The sequence below is a fragment of the Suricata suricatta genome, chromosome 2 (genome assembly GCF_006229205.1).
Source record: "Suricata suricatta isolate VVHF042 chromosome 2, meerkat_22Aug2017_6uvM2_HiC, whole genome shotgun sequence".
NCBI classification, from domain to species: domain Eukaryota; kingdom Metazoa; phylum Chordata; class Mammalia; order Carnivora; family Herpestidae; genus Suricata; species Suricata suricatta.
Window position 1 is genome coordinate 160,621,996 of NC_043701.1, and position 23,147 is coordinate 160,645,142.

General features: G+C 51.6%; 2 protein-coding genes across 5 annotated transcripts; one reads left to right on the forward strand and one right to left on the reverse strand.

The window, feature by feature from the left end:
* Nucleotides 1–33: 33 nt before the first annotated feature.
* Nucleotides 34–1,711, reverse strand: C2H10orf95 (chromosome 2 C10orf95 homolog). Its single transcript, XM_029932473.1, has 2 exons — nt 1,406–1,711; nt 34–1,239 (listed from the first exon to the last, which is right to left on the reverse strand). Exon 2 carries the CDS (start codon nt 1,189–1,191, stop codon nt 529–531), a length of 663 nt encoding a protein of 220 aa, XP_029788333.1. The 5' UTR covers nt 1,192–1,239; nt 1,406–1,711; the 3' UTR covers nt 34–528.
* MFSD13A (major facilitator superfamily domain containing 13A) lies at nt 777–22,192 on the forward strand. Of its 4 annotated transcripts, none has more exons than XM_029932469.1 (10): nt 777–909; nt 9,234–9,346; nt 16,484–16,726; nt 17,085–17,167; nt 17,733–18,185; nt 18,339–18,462; nt 19,045–19,141; nt 19,866–20,037; nt 20,113–20,306; nt 21,355–22,192. In XM_029932469.1, exons 3-10 carry the CDS (start codon nt 16,559–16,561, stop codon nt 21,615–21,617), a joined length of 1,554 nt encoding a protein of 517 aa, XP_029788329.1. In that variant the 5' UTR covers nt 777–909; nt 9,234–9,346; nt 16,484–16,558; the 3' UTR covers nt 21,618–22,192. The 4 variants fall into 4 exon arrangements, with proteins under 4 accessions (XP_029788329.1, XP_029788328.1, XP_029788330.1 ...); XM_029932468.1 differs by lacking the exon at nt 777–909 and adding an exon at nt 8,809–8,900; XM_029932470.1 differs by lacking the exons at nt 777–909; nt 9,234–9,346 and adding an exon at nt 8,819–8,900.
* The last annotated feature ends 955 nt before the right edge of the window (nt 22,193–23,147 follow it).

Sequence of the window (23,147 nt, forward strand, 5' to 3'; positions counted from 1 at the left end):
CCCCAAACAGAAAAGCGATCTCGCAGCATACAATTGCTATCACTCATTTGTTTACTTTTCACTACAACCTGCGGATGGGTGGACCCTCCGCTTGGGAAGGAACTTGGGCAATTCTGGAAGCTTTGGTAGAGGGAGGAGAGGAAAAAGGGAAAGTGGGGGCTTGGTACAGGGCAGGCTTCTAAGATGAGGAGAAGAAGCGAGAGACGAAACAAAGGTTCCAGGCCCTTCTTCCATCCCACACCCTGGCTTCCCAAGCCCAAGTGGAAGGGAAGAGAAACAAGAAAAGATGTCTTTGATCTCTTCTCGCCCTTCCCCTGCCATCCAGCAATAACATAGAGAAATCAGGGAAGTGCAGCAGGTGGGCGGCGTGCAGGCTTGGTTAAAAAAAAAAAGCAAATTGAGAGGTGACAGGTGCACCCAGAGCCCGCGCACCGCGGAGGTCTCCCTGGTCGTGGGTGGGCAGCGGCGCGCAGGGGAGGAAAGCCGCGCGCGTGCTCACGCGGCCGGCCACCGGACCCTGCAGCCTCCTCAGCTCTGGCCTTTTCTCTTCCTCCGGCGGCCACTTTCCGCCGCTTCTGTGGCCGGGCTGTTGCCTTCGCTGTCGCTGCTCGCAGGCGGCCTCTGCACGCGCATCTGCACCCGGTACTCGGGCTCGGGGACGCGCGGCGCGGCCTGAAGCAGGAACTGGCCGCCACTGTAGGTGACGCGCACGTCGGTGCGCGGGAATGTGCCGTACACTCGCCGCAGCTCCCGGCGCACCACGTCTGGCAGATCGAGGCGGGGGCCCAGAGCGCGCTCCACGCGGCCCCATCGCAGCTCGAGCTGCAAGCTGCTGCCTTCCGGCCACGGCGCCCCGCGCTGGGCAGCCACCGTCTCCTCCACCGCGGGCCCCTGTAGGGACGGCCCCAGGTAGCCGGGCGCGGGGTAGGGCGGGCGCAGGGCCGCGGCGTAGGTCTGCGGGAAGGCCCACGAGGGCGGCGCGGCCGCCAGGAGCGCGCCTGGGCCGTGGAAGCAGTGGTATTCCCGCGGAGCCGGCCACTCGGCCGCGGTCAGGCCAGGGCGCCGGCTGCAGCAGCTGTGGGCGTGGATGGAGGGCAGCAGCAGAGGGCAGGACAGGTAGGAGGGGTAGGTGAGGGGCTGCAGCGGAGGCCAGACGCCCGTTCCGGGCTCCAGGCAGCTGTACGAGTACATAGTCTGAAGCTCAGGCAGCGGGCATTTTTACTGGCGTCTGGTCCACACCTGCAGTGGGAAGTGTGTGTGGATACCTTTTGTTCTAGCTCCACCACCCGTCCCTGGGGTATCCCTGGGGCCTGGTAACCCGGGACTCCAGTTCACAGCAGGAGCCCATGCGCAGCGCTTCGTGGCCTGGGGGAACTCTTCCTAAGGCTTTCAGCTGCCATCTCACCTGTTGTCCCAGGGCTGGGCGGGAACCCTAGGCTCCCAGTAGGCGGTAAGGACCCAAGGCCTTTTCAAGCCATCAGCCGTGACGCGTTCTTCCAGGTGGTTTCCCACTCAGCTTGTCTCCTTCAGCCCTGGGGGACCTGGTCCCTGGCACTTAGGGAACCAGAGAGGTCCAGAGCAGGCTCCTCTCCGTGCCCTGCCTCAGCCACACCTTCCGGTTTCCAGGCAAAGGGAAACACATTTTACTGGCCAAGAGCCAGCCAGCCTGTGTCTACACTGGGTGAGCCTGCTGGTCATATCAGGCTGCCCTAGAAGCCTGTGCTCTGGAATGTCCTCACCACTACATTGCTGAGGATATCTTGCAATCAGTTTAACCCTCTGTTCCCCACACCCCATCCTCCCAGCTCCTCCAAATGAGTTAAATTATCCTAACGAGTGAAGTTCCTACATCAGGCACTGAATTAAGTTGCTTCTGAGCATCTAGACGATTACATCAATCTTAGGAAAGAGATACTAATATTTTCCCCACTTTTCATAGCAGGAAGCTGCTTGCCTCAGATTTGGTACACAGGACATGTGTTCTGTGACTGGGAAACACTCCCAGTGTTGTAGGCTTACGGGGGTTAAGTATATTGCCCAAAGTCAGCTAGTTATGGTAAGGGCAAAATTCAACCCATGTCTGTCTCAAGACTCATGATTGCTAAGTAGCTTATTGTCAATTCATGTGGTGGCTTCTTTCACACTATCTCACAATCCTCCCCTCTAGAATGTTACATAAGAACCCATTATTTTATTTATGTTTTTTTAAGTATTTATTTTGAGAGAGAATCCTAAGCAGGCTCTGAGCTGACTGCACAGGGCTCAGTCTCACCAACCAGACTGTGAGATTGGGACCTGAGCTGATACCAAGAGTCGGATCCTTAGCTGACAGAACAACCCAGGCACCCCAAGAACTAATTCTTAATAGCCATATGAAGAACATGGTGATACCATTTTCATTTAACGGATAAGGAACTAGAAGCTCAGAGAAGTTAGGTTTCCAAGGTTCACACCATCTAAATAGCAGAGTAGAATTTGAACCGCGTCCAACTAAGGCCAAAGCCCAGAAGCTACTTGGGTGAAGCCAGATTGTTTCATCCAGATGGTGTGAAGCCCTATCTAAGTTCCAGTCTCCTCTGGCTGCAAGCCACAGCCTTCCAGACTTCTCTCTTCTCCAATGGGGTCGGTGTTAGTTGCGAATGGTGAAAAACTGATACCCTTTTCCAGCTGCTGGGCTGCGAGGCCATCATACTTTCCTTCTTCCTCTTCTGTTGACTCAGACAGCATCAGCAGTAACCCCTACAGGTTCTCCTCTAAGTTCTCAGCATCCCTAGACCAGCTACTCTCTGGGAAATTATACACTCACCTTGGTGATGGTGATGTCACACTTTTATATTTCTGAGTGAGCTTCTTTCCCAAGTCTTAATTGAGCCATTGGCCTAGGGAGGACAGCTGTTGGGACTGGGCTGGGGTATCTACCTAACACTCCCTACCCCAGAGCTCCAAGAAGGGAGGCTCACCTTCTGAGCTCCCTAAGAATGGATCCCAGAACACAGGGGCTTGGGAGAGGCCTCCCACCGTGATGTCCACAGCCTAATCCATGCAAACCTGTGACTATGTGATGTTACATGGCAAGCGGGAATTATAGGTGCAGATGGAATTAAGGGGTTTTTTTTTAATGTTTTATTTATTTTTGAGACAGAGAGAGGCAGAGCATGAACAGGGAGGGGCAGAGAGAGAGAGAGAGGGAGACACAGAATCAGAAGCAGGCTCCAGGCTCCGAGCTGTCAGCACAGAGTCCGATGCGGAGCTCGAACCTATGAACGTGAGATCATGACCTGAGCCGAAGTTGGAGGCTCAACTGACTGAGCCACCCAGGCACCCCGGGATTAAAGTTTTTAATTAGCTGTCCTTAAAATAAGATTATCCTGGATTATCCAGGTGGATCCAGTATAATCACAGGGGTCCTTAAATGTGGAAGAGGGAGGCAGAAGAGTCAGAGTGATGGGAGGGAACCAGCTGTAGCTAGCTTTGAAGATGGGAAGGGGTCATGAGCTAAGGAACGCAAGCAATCTTTGGAAACTGGAAAATGCAAGGAAATGGATTCTTCCCTAGAGCCTCCAGAAAGGAACACGGTTCTGCCAACACCTTGATTTTAGTTAGTGAAGAAGACGTCTAACCTCCAGAACTGTAAAATAATAAATTTATATTGTCTTAAACCACTAAGTTTTTAGTAATTTGTTACAGTGTCAGTAGGAAACTAATGTCCCTCCCCATTCCTATTTACAACTTTGCTCTCTCCAAATCTCAGTGCTTAAGGAATGTCCAAGACTCCCTACAGACTGACCTCACCCCAGCCTGGAGCTCAATGATGGGACCTATGGGACTAGGCCCTTTCTCCACCTGCTCCCACACGGGGGTTTGGTCACACCTGGGTGGGAAATGGGGAAAGTGTGAGACCAAGCCCATGTTGGAGTTTGGGAGGATGAGAAACCTGTATTTTAATAATTGGTCCTTACATGCTTGCTGAAGACCTCTGCTGGTCTGGAGGTGGTTCAGGCAAAATGTGATAAATATGGACCAAACCGTGAGTCATTCATTCTCCCTGACTGCAGTAACACCTCCTAGATTTTTGGGGTTCTATCCCTTATCTATTCAGTAACGTGGCTCTGGGGGCGTTGGCTCTATTCTGTCCTTAAAGTTAGGGATGATTTATGGCAAGATCAATTGCACTGCTATCCCTCTGGCCATAGGGGTTGGTTTAGGGTAGCCAAGTGATTCAATTTGTGCCAGTGGGAGCCAGGACCAGGACTTTGTTGTCTTGGGGTGGAGAGAAGTGCTCTCTTTCCCCTGGATGGAAACCTGAAAGTCTGGGTGGAGAAGTGAAGGCCTGTCTGAGTATGGCGCCACAGAAGAAGTGGAACCAAGGAACAGAGAAATTAAGTCCTGATGACATCATTTGAACCCTGGACTTTAAAGTTACATGAGCCAAGGGGTGCCTGGGTGGCTCAGTCCGTTAAGCATCTGACTTTGGCTCAGGTCATGATCTTGTGGTTTGTGAGTTTGAGTCGGGCTTTGTGCTGACAGCTCTGACCCTGGAGCCTGCTTCAGATTCTGTGTCTCCCCCTCTCTCTGCCCCTCCCATGCTCATTCTGTGTCTCTCTCTTAATAATAAGTAAATGTTAAAAGTTAAAAAGTCACATGAGCCAATAAATTATTTTTTTCTCCATCTAGTTTTATTGAGATATAATTGACATGTATAGGTTTAAGGTGTGTGGCATAATGACTTACGTATATTGTGAAATGAATACCACATGATGTTTAGTTAACATCCATCAATCTTATAGAGAAAAAAAATACTTTTTTCCATGTGATGAGAATCTTAGTATCTACTCTCTTAACAACTTTCAAATATACCATACAGCGTAACAGCAGTGTTCATTTTTTAATCATGCTGTATATTACATCCCTAGTACTTATTTAACTGGATTTTGTACCTTGGACCACCTTCATCCAGTGCCTCCTCCTTATACTCCCAATAAATTCCTTTCTTGCTTGGTCTGGTTTGAGTGGAGTCTTTTTGTTTCTCTCCCCCACACAGCCACTTGTGTTAACTTTATGTAAATTTAACTACCTGAAAACATAATGAAATAGGCTTTTTTTAATTACAAAGCACCATCACCTAAGTCCTTAGAAAATTAAAAGTTTGGGTTCTCACACCATGGAGTGGAGTCTTTCTGTTGCTTGCATCGGTAATACACCCTGAGTGTTTCCCCCAGCATTTTATGAAAATTTTCAAAATACAGCAACCTGAGAGGTTTTTGATCATCGAACTCTATGATCAGAGGCTGTGTTGTGGGCAAAGTAGAGGATGGATTGGTGAGAGAGAGGCTGGAAGCCAGTCTTGGAGGAGGTTCTCACACTAGCCCAGGAAAACTGACAACCAAAACAGGAATAGGGGTTGGAAAAGAGATGGGAAGGGATTCACCTAGAGTTGATCTCATATAACTGCCTGGGTGGAGAGGGTAGAACAGGTGGATGCACACGTTTTTGGCTCGGTTGCGCTGTCCAGCAGGCAGTTTTGTATTCAGGCTGGAGATGGGAGGTAGGGCAGTCGTGGAGGGAAAAAGAATAGGTAAAGGATCGGAATAGCTGCTCCCTGGCCCACACCTCACTTTGTCATCATGGCTGCCAATTTGTTGGGTTCCACTTCCTCCTTTTGAAGGCAGCAATCTTGTTTTTGAAGTCCCTTTTATCTTGGCCTGGCAAGTTTGAAAGAATAAATGAAAAGAATTTTGAAAATGGAAAACTTGGAGACCTGTCCTCTGCTTTTACACTTGATCTTAGCCAAAAGGCCAAGAAGCGATGTCCTCTGCTTTTAGAAAGCCTCAGGGGAAAAGTACCCCAAAGAAGGGGTCTGAGGAGTTCTTAGGAAGAGCACATGATGGACCCTAGATCGGAGATGTCAGAAGCCAAGGGAGGACAGGGATTTTGAGGAGAGAGTTTACGTATCTATTTGTCCCACAGTTCAGGGGCTCAAGAATTCAGACAGATGATACGACTCCCTAATTGTATCCCTATGCCCCCTCCCAGTTATCTCTGGTTGCAAACCAGGAAGGGAAATCAGAGATAATTACAAGCCCCAGTCCTGGTGCTGACACAAGAGGGTAACTGGTTACATCGTCTATAAAATCAGAAGGATGAGACACCGCTGTGTAACTATGGGACATTAAGTGCAACTAGGGGCCAAAGTTTTTCCTGTTATGCCCAGATTTTAATATCGCCCCCAAAAAACCAGAGACCGCCAGGGAGGCTGAAGCACGCATGCAAAAGCAAAGAGCTTTATTGCGGGTTTAGGCTTGCCAGGCCTAAGTTCGGTCTCACAGCCTTCACCAACGCAGTGGATCCGTGCTGAGAGAGCCCCGAACAAAGGTGGGGTAGGACTTTTATGAGTTTGGGAAGGGGGAGTTACAGGACATTGTGACATAGGTACAGTGATCCAATTATTATTACACAATATTATTGACAGCAGGTTTATCCAATTACAACATTTAGAGTGTTAACTAATCACAGAGTAGACCCAGGACCCTCAGTAGGGTGTAACTAGCCTTAGGCCTGCCCTTAGGATTGTTAAGGGTATTACAAGGGTGGTCTCTCTTGCCTCGGGCAATGTGTAACCGCCTAATAGTTCTGGAGAGACTGACCTTTAGACCTAGTTTAGAGGGGAAACTTAAAGCCTGTCATGGCATCTGTTAGGTTCAGACTCGTGTTCTTACATTCCTATTGGGTCACATTAAGGTCTGGCCCTTTGGCAGCACTTCCTGGCCCCGTTTCCCCACTGGACACCCAGGGAGGGCTAAGAATCAGGTTGGCTTTGCAACAAAGGCACATGCCGGTCTGAGATAGAGAGGGGAACTCCTTTAGTCAATTTATGGAGGCCCTAGTGTACCAGACACCATGCTGAATGCTGCCTTGTATTCTCAGCCAGGAAACCATAGATGGTGTTATGGGTTTGGGATGGGGGAATAATGCTCGCCTTCCTTTTAGTCATGAGGACTTTCTGGAGCACAATGGGTTCCAGAAATTGCTTGAAGTCTACAAGAGAGATGATGTGTGTGGTTTAAGGAATACATAGGAGGTAAGAAGAGGGTTTGAAGGGGCAGGATTAGAGAGGAGGGAAATGAGACAAACTGGTGAGATGTGGATGCTGGGAACAAAGTTCATGGGATCCCTGGGGTCCCTTTAATCCCTGCACACCAGGGCTCTTGTGTTGGACCATTTGCTGTGGGTGGGTCCTTTGCCAGGTTGTCTGGCAGAAGGAATTGGAGAATTTTCCTGTTGACGACCCTCAAGGCTGTTGAGCTGAAAGCCTGCAAAAACACTTACACTTCAATGTCTCATTTAGTGCCTACAGAATCCCTCTAAAGCATAACACAGAGGCTCACAAAAGGTGAGTCCCTTAACAAAGAAGTGGAGCTAGGGGACTGAGCCCCAGGTCCCCCTGAAGCTAAAGGCCATGTTCATTGCTCCATAGGAAAGCAGAAGGTCTGAAGTGTATGCTGTTTGATTGCCTGGAAACCTAACCAGGCTTATAGGCTTATTGGAGAAGGCATGGGACATCCTTACCAGGCTGGACTGAGCAAAACAAAACGTGACATTAGGGCCTGGGCAGTGGTAGGAAGAGGAAAGACTCATGTTCTGGGAGTCAGGAGAGCTGGGTTCCAAGTGGTCTGGGCCTCTTGCTTGTATGAAAGTCATTGAATCTCTCTGGTTCTTTTTCCTTATCTGCCAAGTGGGGATAATATCACGTACTTGCCAGGGATGAGGTGAGGACTCAACAACATAATTCATGGAGAATGCTTAACACAGTACAGGGCACATAGCGAGAGCTCAGTACACCTTATATTTTATCATTACTACTAAAAAATATTTTTTAGGGGCGCCTGAGTGGCTCAGTTGGTTAATCATCAGACTTCAGCTTACATCATGATCTCACGGTTGGTGGGGTCCAGCCCTGAGGCAGGCTCTGTGCTGACAGCTCAGAGCCTGGAGCCTGCTTCAGGTTCTGTGTCTGCCTCTCCCCTGCTCACGCTCTGTCTCTCTCTGTCTCACTCTCAAAAATAAATAAAGATTAAAAAAAGAAAAAAAATTATTTATTTTGAGAGAGAGAGAGAGAGAGAGAGAGAGAGGGCACAAGTTGGGGAGGAACAGAGAGGGAGAGAGAATCCCAAGCAGGCTCCATACTGTCCCTAAGAGTCTGTCGTGGGGCCATGAACCAGGAGACCATGACCTGAGCCGAAATCAAGAGTGGAGCCCAACCAACTGAGCAACCCAGGCGCCCTTATCATTACTATTTTTAATATGAGGAAATGGGCTGCATGGTTGCCCTCGGGGCCTGGCACCTGTGGCCTGAGCGGTGCCCATACATTATTAAGCGGGGACTGTCTACTCCTGAGGGGCTCACAATCCAGCATCAGAAGTCCCATCAGAAGTGCCATTGCCATCTTCTCACCCTGCCTAGCTGTGCATCTAGTCAGATCACACGGCGTGTAGGAAGGTGCTGTGGTCCCCATTCCGTGAATACTAAGGAAGGACGGAGGAGAGAGGAGGGGGAGCGCTCAGAAAAGCCTTGTTGATTTGAACTAAAATTGACTTTAAGCTTTCACAGAGCTGAAAGAGAAGGGGTGAACCGTCAGGAACGCAGGCCAACTGCTCTCTTCTTGCCAGCGTCCACATTTTCGTTTCGGTCCCTAAGGGCATGCGCCCGTGACAAACATGGCGGCGACAGCCTCGGGCGCGGGCACCTGCCGGGGCGCGGTCCCGGGAGCCGCAGGGAGCCAATCGCCGCGCGGGGGCGGAGGGAGAGGCTGGGGAAGCCGCGGGCGGGGAGCACGCACGCGCACTGGCTCGCTCCTGACTCCAGGCAGCCGCAGGATAAGGCTTCGCCGGCTACGATTGCGGTGAGGGGCTCTCCCGTGGTCTGGGCGCGGGGGCAGGAGGTGGCCGGACTGGGGGCCGGTCACACACAAAGAACGGACCCGAGGGCGACAGGAATGCCGTCTGCTCTGAGAGTCCTGGGAGCTGCCTGCGGGGGGGTCCCTGAAGTGATGAGATTATGGGATGGGAGAGTCCCAGGGTCACGGTGGGAGAAGCTTGGGCTCAAGCGGGTGAGGGCGGAATCTTTGCAGAAGGGCCCTCTTGGAGGTGGGGGGGCGGGGGCTGAGGTCGCCGAATGCATCAGGCTTGGTGGGATCCATTCATTAACATAATGGCCCTTAACCTTGCTGCCCTAGGAGATCCACTTGGGGAGCTTTAAAAGAACACTGATGCTGGGCCCCATCTCTGGAAATTTCAATTAAATTGGTCAGGAGTGAGACCTGGGCCTCGTGATTAAGTAGCTCCTCAGGTGAGTTTAATGTACAAACGGGCTGGAGAACCACATGTTTCAGCACCAGCTGTTAGGAGCTTCTGGGTTAGCCCCAGACTGCTCAGTGGCTTGGGAGGGACAGGTGGTCCTAGGTGAAGTCGCTGACCATCCAGTGCTGCTGTAGTTACTTGTTGGGGAGGGAGAGGAGGAAGGTCCCTCCCCCAGTAAGGTGCAAGTTCATTTCCCAGACTGAGGCAGAGAATAGGCCCATGACTTTTTGGAATGGAGAGTGTCCCGGCACCCCCAGGGGAGGTCCTCCCTGCCAGGGCTGGGTCCTGCCCTGGGGAGACTGGGCAGGGAGGCAAGGTGCTTGTGAAACAGAAAGTGCAGCAGACAATTCAGAGATCAGCTGCTTGTTGAGAAAAGGACACCTAATATTTGCACAAGGTGTTATACTTTTCAATTTCATTTGATACCCCCGAGGACCGGTAGCGAGTGGGTTTTCTCCTGCCTCACAGTTGTAGGAATAAACTCAGGTTGCTAGTTAGTGAATAATGTTCAGACTTGACTTAGGGCTCCCAATTCTGAATATTTGTTAGTAGCCTTTTCCCTCTGTATTAAACTGCTTTGCCTACACTCACCAGTCCTTCTGAAGGGAATTAACACCCATCCTCCCCCTGGCCCTCACTCTAGGGGCCAAGTCTGGCATTCTCGGTTTCCTCCACCAGATCCACCAGCCCCTTACCCACTGTAGTTTCGGAAGTCAGGCAGATGCTATGGTTTCCATCCTTTCTAGAACTAGAATAAGAACTTTCTCTTCAGAGGCCCTATGGGTTAAGAGGGGAGAGTTTTTATTTTTTTATTATTTTTTTATGTTCTTTATTTTTTTAAATTTTTTTTTAGTGTTTTATTTATTTCTGATACAGAGAGACAGAGCATGAGACGGGGAGGGGCAGAGAGAAGAAGACACAGAACCGGAAGCAGGCTCCAGGCTCTGAGCTAGCTGTCAGCACAGAGCCTGACGCGGGGCTCGAACCCACGAACGTGAGATCTGACCTGAGCCGAAGCCGGAGGCTTAACCGACTGAGCCACCCAGGCGCCCCTATGTTCTTTATTTTTGAGACAGAGGCAGCACAAGCAGGGGAGGGTCAGAGAGAGAGACACACAGAATCTGAAGCAGGCTCCAGGCTCTGAGCTAGGTGTCAGCACAGAGCCCAACGTGGGGCTTGAACCCATGAACCGTGAGATCATGCCCTCAGCCAAAGCCAGACGCTCAACCGACTGAGCCACACAGGTGCCCCAAGAGGAGAGAGTTTTTATGCCAGGGAGTTCCTTCCAAACAGATTTGGTTCTGTCACCTCGTCACCCACAGGGCCCCCCACCCCATTGTCCTCAGGATAGAATCCTGTGTGTAGTCTGCAAAACCCATCCTGACCTGGTGTCATTCTACCTCCTTGCTCTGAGCTTTCTTTCCATGTTGTATCTACTGTTTTAGCACACGGTGCAAGATTAATAAATGTTACTTTTTGTTCTCACTGTTCCTCTTTGTGTACCAGTTGCCTGGCTGGTTTTATTCGGCAGGGTACATCACAGCTCCCTGGGTTGCCTTTTTCTGATTCCCACAGCCAGGCAGAGCTGAGGGGTACAGTGGGATTTGGGGGTGGCATTCCTATGGCTGCTCTCTTCCTTAGTCCTAGGGATGCCCATATTGGTCTTTTAGGGGCAAATTGACCCAGCAGGTATTAATTGAATACCTACCATGGTGAAGAAGCCTGGTGGAAGCAGGGAGTAGAAAACGGTCTGACCTGGCCTTGCTCTTAAGGAACTTAGGTGCTGGAGGAGGGTGCAGGAGGTAATTGGCTCCTGATAAAGAAGCCAAAGGACCCGAAAGGGGAGAGAACACAGAGTAGGTGTGCTCGGGAAGGCCATGCCGCGGAACTGGGCCTTGGATCAGCAGGATTTGATAAGGTGGTGGTGGGGTTGGGCACAGTGACTTGAGAAATGCTGAGTTTCTAGTCAAAAACACCTGTTTTGAATCTTTGCTCCAGCACCTAATAACTTGGTGATGTGGGGCCAGTTATTTAACTTTCAGAGTCTTGGTTTCTTCACGTATGAGATGGGAATAGTAACAGGAGTTGTAAGGCAGATGCCTGAGAAAGATATGTAGTTACATCTTGGGTATTTTAGGTGGAAGCAACAGCATGAACAAAGGTGCGGAGGTGGCATTTAAAAGAGAATTTGAGGGATGGCAGCAAGAGGCATCAGTGTTGGGTGCTAGAAAGACCAATCATGCATTTGAGAGAGGGGGACACTGACTGAAACCCTTTAAAGATCAGAGATATGAAAAAGAATAACGAGCTACAATTTACTGATCTTGCACGTGCCAGGCTCTGTGCTTGGTGCGTTACACACCTTTTACGTTTCAGCCCTGCAGCCATCCAAGAGGCTGGCATTATCACCCCCACTTTGTAGATAAGGAGGGAAGAGAGGCTGGCTCAGAGCCACATACCCGGAGGCCATACCAGCACGGGGGTGGGGTAGGCTCTGGGTTATTTCACCCGAGTTATGCAACTAAGCTGGTGTGGGTTCCAAGCTGTTCCTCCCCTGGAGAGGCAGGGCTGTTCTCTGCTGGGGCATATTGAGGGTGGGGAGGGCGAGCAGGAGAAGGTGTTACTTGAGGGAGGAGCGGAGTCTGGAAAAGAAACTGCAGGAGGGACTCTGGACACTCCTTCCTCAGCCCCTCTTCTATGTGGAGGCTCCAGGCTCGTCTGGACGGGTTGCTTTGCCTCCAGCTTTGGCCCCGGGGCAAGGGTTTGTGTCTGGCACTCTGAATTTTGCATGTATTCCTGCTACTTGTAGACTCTCCTCTTCTTAACCTTTTATTATTTTTTTAAAGTTTATTTTGAGAGAGAGAGAGAGAGAGAAAGAGACAATGAGACAATATCCCAAGTAGGACAAGGGGCACTATCTTACGAACCAAGAGATCATGACCTGAGCTGAACTCAAGAGTTGGACGGTTAATCCACTGAGCCACCAGGTGCCCCTAGACTCTCTTCTTTTGACTTACTCTTGTGTGCCCTGTCTTTTCTCTCAAATTCCCTTACCATGAGAAGGGGCTGGGGGTGCCTGGGTGGCTCAGTTGGTTAAGCGTCTGGCTTCCGGCTTTGGCTCAGGTCATGATCTCACGGTTTGTGGGTTCGGTCCCCACGTTGGGCTCTGTGCTAACAGCCAACTCATAGCCTGGAGCCTGCTTCGGATTCTGTGTCTCCCTCTCTCTTTGATCCTCCCCTGCTTGTGCTGTCTCTCTCTAGCTCTCAAAAATAAATAAAAAAATATTTAAAAATAATTTAAAAGAAGTAAAAAAAAAAAGAGAGAGAGAAGGGGCTGGATTACCAGGCTATTCCCCTGCTCCTACTACGATCTTTTATGAGTGAGCCCAAGAAAGAGCTAGTTTCTGAACATCTTCTATGTTCTCTGGGCTTCTGGACAAGAGTTTAACCCTTGCTGCATTCCTTTAAAGGACAGGTATTATTTGCATTCTACAAGTGAGGAAACTAAGGCTATGACCGTTAAGTGACTTGCCTTAGGTTACATTCTTAGTAGGAAGTGCATTTGGAATTTAAACTCAGCCTCTTCCCATGGCAAAAGTCACGCCCTTCCTTCCTACTTCTACACCCTCTGAGGTTTTCTTCTGCCGTTACCAGCAGGGAGCCAGCTGGTGGAGGCTGGGGACTTGCCTGCAGGCTTCACCTTCTAGCCACCTGGGCAGGTCCCAGGGTAGAGGTCTGGGAGACTTCACTCCCTTTGGATAAAGGCTCTGGAGGTGAGGTGAGGTGCGGTGAGGTGGGGTGTGTGTGTGTAGGTTTCTGAAAGGCCCTGGAGAATCAGAAAGTGACCTGGATTAAGGATAGCAACAGAGCTATACCTTGTGCTTTTCAGCCCCAAAGCACCTTTAGATTAATACTCGATTCTTCTTGGGGCACCTGGGTGGCCCAGTTGGTTGAGCGTCCATCTCTTGATCTCAGCTCGGGTCTTGATCTCAGGGTTGTGAGGTTAAGCCCTGTGTTGTGCTCCACGCTGGGCGTGAAACCTATTTAAGTACTCACCCTATCCTTGTGTGGTGGGTTTGGAAGGTCTGAGAGGCTCAGTAAATAGCAGTAATCTCTGAAGTCTCAGTGTTCACCACACTTACGTGCTAAGGGCTTGAGAATAATTTCCCCTGGACTGCGAACAGTAGTCGGCACCACACTGGATATCAAGAAACAGGCATAGAGAGGTTAAACAAATCGTTCCAGGTCATACGGGTAGTAAATGGTAGAGTCAGAACTTATGAGACCCTCAATTGTGTTTTCTTTCTGCTATATTCCTTAGAAAGTGCCAGGGAAACTTTTAAGGTGGTGGATGTGTTCATGCTGTCAATTGTGGTTTCACAGGTGCAAACGTGTTTAAACTGATCAGACTGTACACTTTGAATATATGCAGATCATTGTGTATCAGTTATACCTCAATAAAATTGTGGGGAATAAAAAACACAAAACATTTCCCAACAAATGTTTCTTCACGGGCTCAAGAGTCCCAACGAGAGGTCTACCTGGCCGTCTTCCTGCCTTGGTGCAAAGTGGGACCACTGTAGCCCAGGAGACATTCTCACAGACGTGGCTGGTTTTGGGTTTTTCCAGCTGCTTTTCCGTCCCTCATTCCGCACCACTAGGCATAGACTAGCACCAGTCTGGATCTCTTGAATGAATTTCCCTCATTTTCTAATGAACCTGAGAGCCCCTGCTAAGATTCCTTACTTCTTCCCTCCTTGGGGCTTGTTTCTCTAGCTGAGAGTGGTGGAGTCCAGCCGACCGAGGGAGATGGCGGGCAAAGACGCAGGCCCTGCCCTCGGAAACTGACAGTCGGGTTGGAGTAGAGGCAGGCAGGAGAGTCTGGGCAGGAGGCATCCTTGAGGGGCTGGAGAAAGTCTGGATATGGTGCGGTCTCTTGAAGGATGGGGAGATGGGAGGCTACTTCTGGCAGGGGTACCACCAAGGACAAAGGTCTGGCCAGAGGAGAGGGTACCTTGAAGACTCAAGGGAGGCCAGGGTAGACAGGCAGGGGGAAGCCAGACCTCAGAGACCCTGGAAAGGTGGGCATGGAGGGGGAGCCATAGTGGGTCATGGGGCAAGGACAGGTCCTGGGATCACTACTCTTGGGACTGGGGCTGAAATCGGCTCTCCAGGGCTTGACCGTGATGGGAAGCAGAAGTTTCAGCTCTGTGTGTGTGTGTGTGTGTGTGTGTGTGTGTGTGTGTGTGTGTAGATCATGCCTGAGTTTAGGCTTGGGTCACAAGGGCTCTAAGAGGAACAGCCCCTGAGGGTATGTGTAAATTTTAGAGGGCTGCAGTAACATTACTGCAAACTTTGTGGCTTAAATTAATGGAAATGTATTTTTTCACAGTCTGAAACAACTCAGGTAGGTCATGCTCCGTCCAGAGGTGCTAGGGAAGAATCTTTCCTGCTTCTTAGCTCCTGTGGTTCCCTGCTATTCCTTGGCTTGTACTTGTATCACTCCAGTTTCTGCCTCTGTCTTCACATGGCTGTCTTTCTTCAGTGTGTCTGTCTCTGTGTCCAAATTTCCCTCCTCTCCTTGTAAGGGGAGCCATCACTGGACTATGGCTGACCGAATTCACTATGATCTCATCTTAACTTGGTTACATCTCCACAGAAGCTGTTTCCAAATAGTCACACTTACAGGTACTGGGGGTTAGGGCTTGAACATATCTTTTTGGGGGGACATGATTTAACTTGCAACAGGGAGTTAGAAGGAAGTCCTCATAGCTTCCTTCTGGGGGATCAAACACACACATGGTTATTCTGAAAAGAGAACAGCAGCTTTGAATCTAAAAAAAGAGACGGTCAGACTTAATGCCTCGATGCTTAAAGTGTGGTCATGGCGCAGCAGCATTGGCGCCGCCTGGGTTCCCTATAGAGCTGCAGAACCTCAGATTCCTCCCCAGACCTCCTGAGTCAAAAATCTACGTTTTGATGAAGTTCCCCGGGTGACTTGAAAGGTCATTTCAGTGTGAGAAGGCCCGCTCCAACAAAAATCTGACTTTTATTTCCTTCCCGCTCGTGGCCAGTCTGTCCTTCCCACCTCTGTGGACAAGTCAGCCTGGTTGGAAAACAGTCACCCACACTGTGCTCTGTACTCTCTTTTCATGTAACATGTTCTTGAGTTTCTCTCCTGCGTGTCAAGGTGGCCCATGTGCTTGCCTTTTCTGGAGAGCAATGGCCTTGCCGAGCCAGTCCCTTGGCTGCGTCTTGGGCCGTGTCCGACTTTTTGCTGTTTATTACTGTTATTGGCATGGACCATGAACGTCTCTCTACATACTCCTTTGGGCCTAGTTCCTTGAGGTAGAATTTCTAAAATCAAAGTGCATGAGTAGGTGTGGACTCTTACCAGATCTTATCACTCTTATATACCCGTGGAACCTGACCTCATGGCAACTTTCTCTGTTCTAACCAACAGTCCCTAGGAACTTGATTTGGAAGGTCACTTTGGAACCAAACCAGTCAGGGGTCACATCTCCTACGTTTTTGCTGTATGATATTGGACAAACTACTTAACATCTCTGAGTTTGGAGTGGCTCTCCTGTAACATTGCAATAGTGCTATAAATTTTGTAGGGATTTTGTAAAGATAATCGTGACCCCACCACCATCCGTTTATTGAGCACTTTCTGCGAGTTACCTCCCTTGACCCTTACCTTCCACTGCAGAGTAGGCATGATCATCTCCTTTGCCCTTTTACAGAAGAGGAAACTGAGGCTTAGGTCAAGTAGCTTGCCTGGGGCTACAGGGACATTGTGTGCATGACCCACAGGTATCACATCCAGATTGTGAAGGTCTGTGTGATATGATAGTGTGGAGGAAAGAAGATACTGAGCACACTTCCCTAGCATGTGACCTGGCTCAGCACGTCTTTTCCCTCGCCTTTACCAGTCTTCTTGGGTTACTCTCGTTGGTATCCAGCCCAGCACTGTTTCAGTTGTACAGTCATTGATGACTCCCCAGCTTGGTTTTATGTACAAACTTTCTCCCAGGGGAAATGAGTTTTGAAATGACTCAGAGGCCTGGGGTTGGGAGCAGAGCTGGCTCCGATCCCTGCAGCTAACGGGCTCCTTCTTCCCCAGGGACAAGGATGGCCAGACTGCCCCTGGCTGTGAGCGTTCCTCAGTGCTCTTGGGGCTGAGGCTGAGCTGGCAGCCATGAGGCTGGGCAGGCTCCAGGCTTGGATGCTGGACCTACCTACGGCCGTGGTCTATGGCTCCCTGGCCCTCTTCATCTCCGTCCTGCACAATGTGTTCCTGCTTTACTATGTGGACACCTTTGTCTCTGTGTACAAGATCAACAAAACTGCCTTCTGGGTCGGAGAGGTAGGCCGGCACTGGCTGGGAGCCAGCATTGGGTGGGAGCTTGCAGGGCTGGGTCCCACTCAGTCTAGAGCTTGGGGGCAGGCCAGGATGCCCACCTCAATTCAGCAAGAAAAGCTGGAGCTGGAGTTTTGACCAGTGTTAATTTATCAGCTGGATAAATTTGCCCTGGATGGGTGGGAGTTTGATGGGGGCGGTGGCTGGTAGAGTGGGTTTTAGCATGGGGACTGACCTGAGCAAAGGTTTGCTGGCAGGAAAGCTGGGCTCATCTCGAGGGGTGGTGAGCAGGCTGCGTAGGGAAAAGTCTGGAGGAGAGGAGGCTGCTTGGAGCCCACCTGCCCCATCTCCCCTCTGCCCACAGACGGTGTTTCTCCTCTGGAACAGCCTCAACGACCCCCTCTTCGGCTGGCTGAGTGACCGTCAGTTCCTCAGCTCCCAGCCCCGGTTTGTGTCCTTCGGATGGCTTGCAACGGGTCCTGTCCCATCCCACTCCTCCCCAGGGATGCCTGTGTTTGGGGTGGGAGAGAAAAGGGAGACCATTTTCAGCTTTTGACCAGGACCCCTCCCTTCCCAAGGTCAGTCAGGCTCTGTCCGTGTGGGAGAATGGCCTTGACTAACTGTTGCCTTGCTCACGTGGGGAGAGATTTACCCCAGCTTGGCTTGTCAGGTCCTTAGAACTGGGAGCTATACAGCAAACTCTATCTGTTGCTTCTGGCTGATTTCTTTACCCAATCTTGCTTGGCCCCACCACTGCCCCCAACCCTGAGAAATAGGTGTCCCCCCACCCTTTGGCCATCAGCCCTGGTAGGCTTGGCAGGGGACCAGACAAGAGAATATGCCCCCTGGGGAGTTGTGCTTCCTAAATCAGGGCTCACTGGGACCACCCTGGTGTGAGTTCCATACTCTGGGCCTCTGCCTTTCCTCTGGGACCTAGAGGGGGAGGGGGCGGCAAACTGGGGCTTGCCATGTCTGTAAAAGCATCTCCAAACTTTGCTCCTCTCTCTGGCAGGTCGGGTGCCGGGCTCTCCTCGAGGGCCGTGGTGCTGGCACGGGTGCGGGCCCTGGGCTGGCACGGGCCGCTGCTGGCAGTGTCGTTCCTGGCATTCTGGGTGCCCTGGGCCCCAGCTGGCCTGCAGTTCTTGCTGTGCCTGTGCCTCTATGATGGTTTCCTGACTCTCGTGGACCTGCACCATCATGCCTTGCTGGCTGACCTGGCTCTCTCTGCCCACGACCGTACCCACCTCAACTTCTACTGCTCCCTCTTCAGTGCGGCTGGCTCCCTCTCTGTCTTTGCCTCCTATGCCTTCTGGAACAAAGAAGACTTCTCCTCCTTCCGCATCTTCTGCGTGGCACTGGCCACTGGCTCTGGGCTGGGCTTTGTGGGGGCTACACGGCTGCTTAGGCAGCGGGTTGAGGCAGCCCGAAGGGAACCGGAGAGCCTAGCCCTGGCCGCGGATGGCAGGTGAGTGGCCTGGCCCAGCTCTCCTGGTTCCCGCCAGCACTCTGCTGAGTGTGATGTCAACACTGAGCCCCCTCGCTGATGGGTGGCTGGCCTGGGGTGGCAGATGGCTCTGGCCCAGCCTTAGGCCATTGGTGACTCCCTTCTGCCCTGTAGCCTGTGTGGAGAGGAGCTCCTTGCTGGCTGCAAGGAGGCAGCCAGCATAACTTTGGGCCAGTACCTCCAGCAGTTGGCACGCCACCGGAACTTCCTGTGGTTCGTAGGCATGGACCTGGTGCAGGTAGGGAGCAGCCCCCTACCCGACAGCTAGGCCATGCTTCACTCTCCGCTCCTCGAAAGCTGGGGAAGCAGTTCTGGGCCTCGTGTGAGGACGGTTGGGTGACTGGATAGCAGGAACACAGGTCAGGTAGTTGGGAGGCCTGGGTCCCGGCCCCACCAGAACTTCTGACTCCCTGTGTGATCTTGGGCAGGCCTGTTGGGGCAGACCTGGGTGTCCCCACCTGCCAAGTGAGGATATGAAAAGGGGGTGCCCTTTTGGGAACTCTGTGACAGTCTTTCAAACACTAAGTGCTATAGCTAAAACACATGCAGTGTAGAGGCTAGCCCAACTTAGTTATAGATGGTGTTCATATCATCAGGCTTGTTTTACTCGAGTATTTTCAAAAAAAAATCTTAATCGTTCCATGGACAATCTTATCATTCCTTCTACCTTTTAGCAAAATTCGATAAGCAATAGGGATTTGGTTTTGGGTTTGATTCTGGCATGCTCCAGATGGAGGGACATGGGGACAGGGTCTGCTCCTGCCCTTGCTGCCCACCCCTGCGGCCCAGTGGCCTCCTCCCTGCCCCTGTCGGCTTGCAGGTATTTCACTGCCACTTCAACAGCAACTTCTTCCCCCTCTTCCTGGAGCATCTGTTGTCGGATCACATCTCCCTGTCCACGGGTTCCTTCCTGTTGGGTGAGTGGGTGCCTTTTGCAGATTGGAGGGACTGAAGCTTGCACCCCAGAACCCCTCCCCCAGCTGCAGACACAGCTCCCTCCTCTGCTGAGGCCTGGCTGGCAGGGGGCAGAGGCCGCTGTGGGGTTCCTCTGTTTTGGGAGGAAGGGGCGGGGCCTGTTGCGGGTGTGAGTGGGGTAGGGCTGCTCTCATGGTGCCACCCACGGTAGCTATTTAACAGCAAAGATTACAGGCTGACAGGCTTGGTTGTGCATCTTGACTCTGCTTATTTGCTGTGTGGCCTTGTGTGTGTTTTATTTAAACCCTTTGGGCCTCCATTTGTCCCCTGTAAAGTAGGGATAATATAGTACTTACCCTAAAGGATTGTGGGTATTAAAAGGATGTGATACTCTTAGCACAGAGCCTGGCATTGATCAGTGCTCAATCAATGCCAACTGATGGTTAAGATGTGGATAATTAAAAAAAAAAGTTTTTTAATGTTTATTTTTGAGAGAGAGCAAGCACTCGAGCAGGGGAGGGGCAGAGAGCAAGGAAGACAGAATCCGAAGCAGGCTCTGTGCTGTCAGTACAAAGCCTGATACAGCTCAGACCCATGAACTGTGAGATCATGACCTGAGCTGAAGTTGGTCACTCAACTGACTGAGCCGCCCAGGTGCCCCAAGATGTGGATCATTGTGGACGCTGTGGCAGTGGCCCCTGACAAGGCTGCACCCTTTCTGCCCAGGCATCTCCTATGTCGCTCCCCACCTCAACAACCTCTACTTCCTGCCCTTGTGCCAGCGTTGGGGCGTCTATGCTGTAGTGCGGGGGCTCTTCCTGCTCAAGCTGGGCCTGAGCCTGCTCATGCTGTTGGCTGGCCCTGACCGCCCCGGCCTGCTCTGCTTCTTCATTGCCAGGTACGCACCGCCCTCCCTCACCCCCACGCCTCTGTGCCACCCCTTCATTCTCGCCCCCTCTCTCTTTGCTGGTAGTAACCGTGTCTTCACTGAGGGCACCTGTAAGCTGTTGACGCTGGTGGTCACGGATCTGGTGGACGAGGACCTGGTGCTGAACCACCGTAAGCAGGCGGCCTCAGCTCTTCTCTTTGGCATGGTGGCCCTGGTGACCAAGCCAGGCCAGACCTTCGCCCCTCTGCTGGGCACCTGGCTGCTGTGCTTTTACACAGGTGAGGGCCCTGGGAGCTGGCACAGGGCTCTTGAGGCTCCAGGGGTCAAAGGTTACCTGGCACTCCAGCCGACAAACTGAGTCCAGTAAGGGAGAGAGAATGGCAGCTGGCTAAGAGAGGCTGTCGCTGGGCCACTCCTCCTTGGCCTCTCCCTCCACGGGTAGAGGAACTGAGTCTCCACTTCTTCCAGTCTTTCAATAGTTCATTCATTCATTCAACAAATGTGTATTGAATACTTCCTCTGCCAAGAGTTGCTCCAGGTCCCTCTTGGGAGATAAAAATGGCCTTGCCATCATGGAATTTATATTCTAGTCAGGGGGAGGGGATGGGATTGGCAATAAACAGCCAAGCAAGAAAATAGCAGGTAGTGGTAAGAGTGATGGTACAATGGACAGTGTGACGGAGAAGCTACTTAGTGTGGTCCAGGAAGGCTGCTGAGATGACACCCAGGATGTGGACTGAAGGGTAACGATTTGGTCTCAGAAGACCTCAGTGAATCTCGGACAGAAGGTGAGGCAAGTGCAAAGGCCCAAGGTATCAGGAGTGGTCAGGAGATGAGGCTGGGAAAGTAGAGGGCTCTGTAAATCAGGGCAGGGTTTGGATTTTCTCCTTGGTGTGAAGAGAGACTATTTGTGAGGGTTTTAAGCAGGGGGTGGGGTGTCATGGTCTGATCTATGTTCTGATCTTTGATCCATGTCTGATCTAAGTTCCCCTTACTGCTGTGTGGAGAAAGCTTGCAGCAGGCGGTGCCAGAAGGGCCGGGAGAAAGTGTCCCGGTACACGATGTGTTCTGGAACTGAGAGGAGGTGAAGGATTGGCTGTTGGGGAGCAGTGAGGTTAAATGAGGAATCCAGGAAGACTTTGAGGTTTTGGGGTGGGCGCTAGTACCAGTGACCGAGAAGGGAAGAGCAGAGGAGAAGTGAGTGTGGGGAGGAGTTGAGTTGTGGTTTATACGTACACATGTGTCATTTGAGATGTGGCGCCATGCTGTGGACTTTGGAGGAGACCAGGGCTGACCTTGTTCTTTCTGCATGCTCTCTTGTCCTAGGTCATGATCTCTTCCAGCAGCCCCCGCTGGTCCCTGTGGGGAGTGCCCAGCCCTGGCCAGAGCCCCTGGCCCCACCCCCGGCGCAGGCCCCGACGCTCCGCCAGGGCTGCTTCTACCTGCTGGTGCTGGTGCCCATCACCTGTGCCCTGCTGCAGCTGTTCACGTGGTCCCAGTTCACGCTGCACGGGAGCCGCCTGCACATGGTCAAGGCCCAGCGTCAGAGCCTGTCACGGGCCCAAACCCTGGAGGTTAAGATGGTGTGAGAGGTGGGCACAGCAAGGCCATCCTGCTGATGATGCTGTTTGCAGCCCTGGTCAGGAGCCACTTTTGCCAGCCCCTTGTCCCGCTGCTGTGCCTTCTGGGGCACAGCCTGGAGGACTCATGGCAGAGTGGGAGCTTCTGAGGCAGAGCCGGGAGCAGCACTGGGGTCTCAGTTCCTGCTTGGCTTTCTGACCCAGCTCGGACAAGGGCCCGGCTGTATGTGCTCAGGGACCTCTTCCCCCTATGGGGCAGGAGGAAAAAGAGGACCAAGAAGGGATGGGGCTGCCCTGTCGTCATATGGGGTTACAGTGGGGCATGGGGGCCTCTCCCACTACCTGGCTGGGGCTGGGGCTTGGTGCCGTCCCAGAAGCCACTTTCACCCACTCAGGGGGAGCTGTGAGTCCCACCACCCCCTCCCTCCATCTTTCCAGTGGTTTTGCTGAGCACTGAGCAGTCTGCTTCAGCTGTGCCTGAAGGAGTGTGCCCTAGCTGCTGCAGGGCTTCCCCACCCCCACCTGGCCTTTAAAAGAGGCTCATTTCATCACAGCCCAATTAAAGTCAGTCATTTCTATTCCCATTCTTGAGGTCTGTGCTGTGTGGGAGCAGTGGGTTGGTAGGGCTGAGGTACAGGATTCCTCACTTAACAGGAAAAGTACCCTGAGAACATTCTTCTGCAGGGGAGTTGGTGGCAGGCAGGGAGCGCACCCTCATCAGATTCACTGAGGGAGCAGGAAAAGCACGCAGACCAGTGGCTACATGGGCATTTGGGAGCAAAATGACTTGGAGGCCTGTGGTCATGTCCCAGTGCATTTCCTATACACTGCCAGACGTGGTAAGCAAGAAGGGCGGCCGCTTCCAAGCCCGAGGTCCTCAACCCTGGAATCACTGGGAGCTGCCAAAAATGCTGAGGTCTTGAGTTCTGTTCCTCTAGATTCTGATGTCATGGATCCAAGGTATGGCCTGGGAACTGGGGTTCTGTGATTTTACTGTGCAGCTGTATCCAATGGCCCTGTGCACTAGGCCAGTGTTTTGTCAACATAGACATTTGGAGCCGGATAGTTCTTTGTTGCCAATATACAGAGCAGCATCCCTGGCCTTGCCTAGATGTCAGTAGCAGCTTACTACCAGCTGTGACAACCAAATGTCTCCAGGCATCACCACCTGTGTCCCACAGGCAAAATTGGCCTTGATTAGGCACTACTGCTCAAGACCAACGGTTTTTGAGGGTCTATACAGTGGCTAAAAATTTAGGCTGTAGGGCTAGATTGCCTGGGTCCAAATCCTAGCTACTAAAGAGCAGAGCTTTGGGAATTTACATAATCTTTCTGTGTCTCTATTTCTTCATCTGCAAGGTGGATACTAAAAATACCTACACACTTTGTAGGGTTGTTGGATCACAGAGGCTAGTGTTTGTAAAATGCCTGGCAATCCCCACCCCAACCCCCCAAAGTATACAGTTTCAAATGGAGAACTGATTAATCAGAATATCTAAGTGTAGGCCCTAGGAACTACATTTTAATAAGTTCCTGAGC

What these genes read in the sequence shown, in the direction of transcription:
- MFSD13A (XM_029932469.1), top strand. Translation starts at nt 16,559, where the DNA reads ATGAGGCTGGGCAGGCTCCAGGCTTGGATGCTGGACCTACCTACGGCC. An exon ending in CTCTGCTTCTTCATTGCCAG is followed by an intron (nt 20,038 to 20,112) that starts GTACGCACCGCC and finishes CTTTGCTGGTAG; the next exon opens with TAACCGTGTCTTCACTGAGG. An exon ending in GCTGCTGTGCTTTTACACAG is followed by an intron (nt 20,307 to 21,354) that starts GTGAGGGCCCTG and finishes CTCTTGTCCTAG; the next exon opens with GTCATGATCTCTTCCAGCAG.
- C2H10orf95 (XM_029932473.1), bottom strand. Translation starts at nt 1,191, where the DNA reads ATGTACTCGTACAGCTGCCTGGAGCCCGGAACGGGCGTCTGGCCTCCG.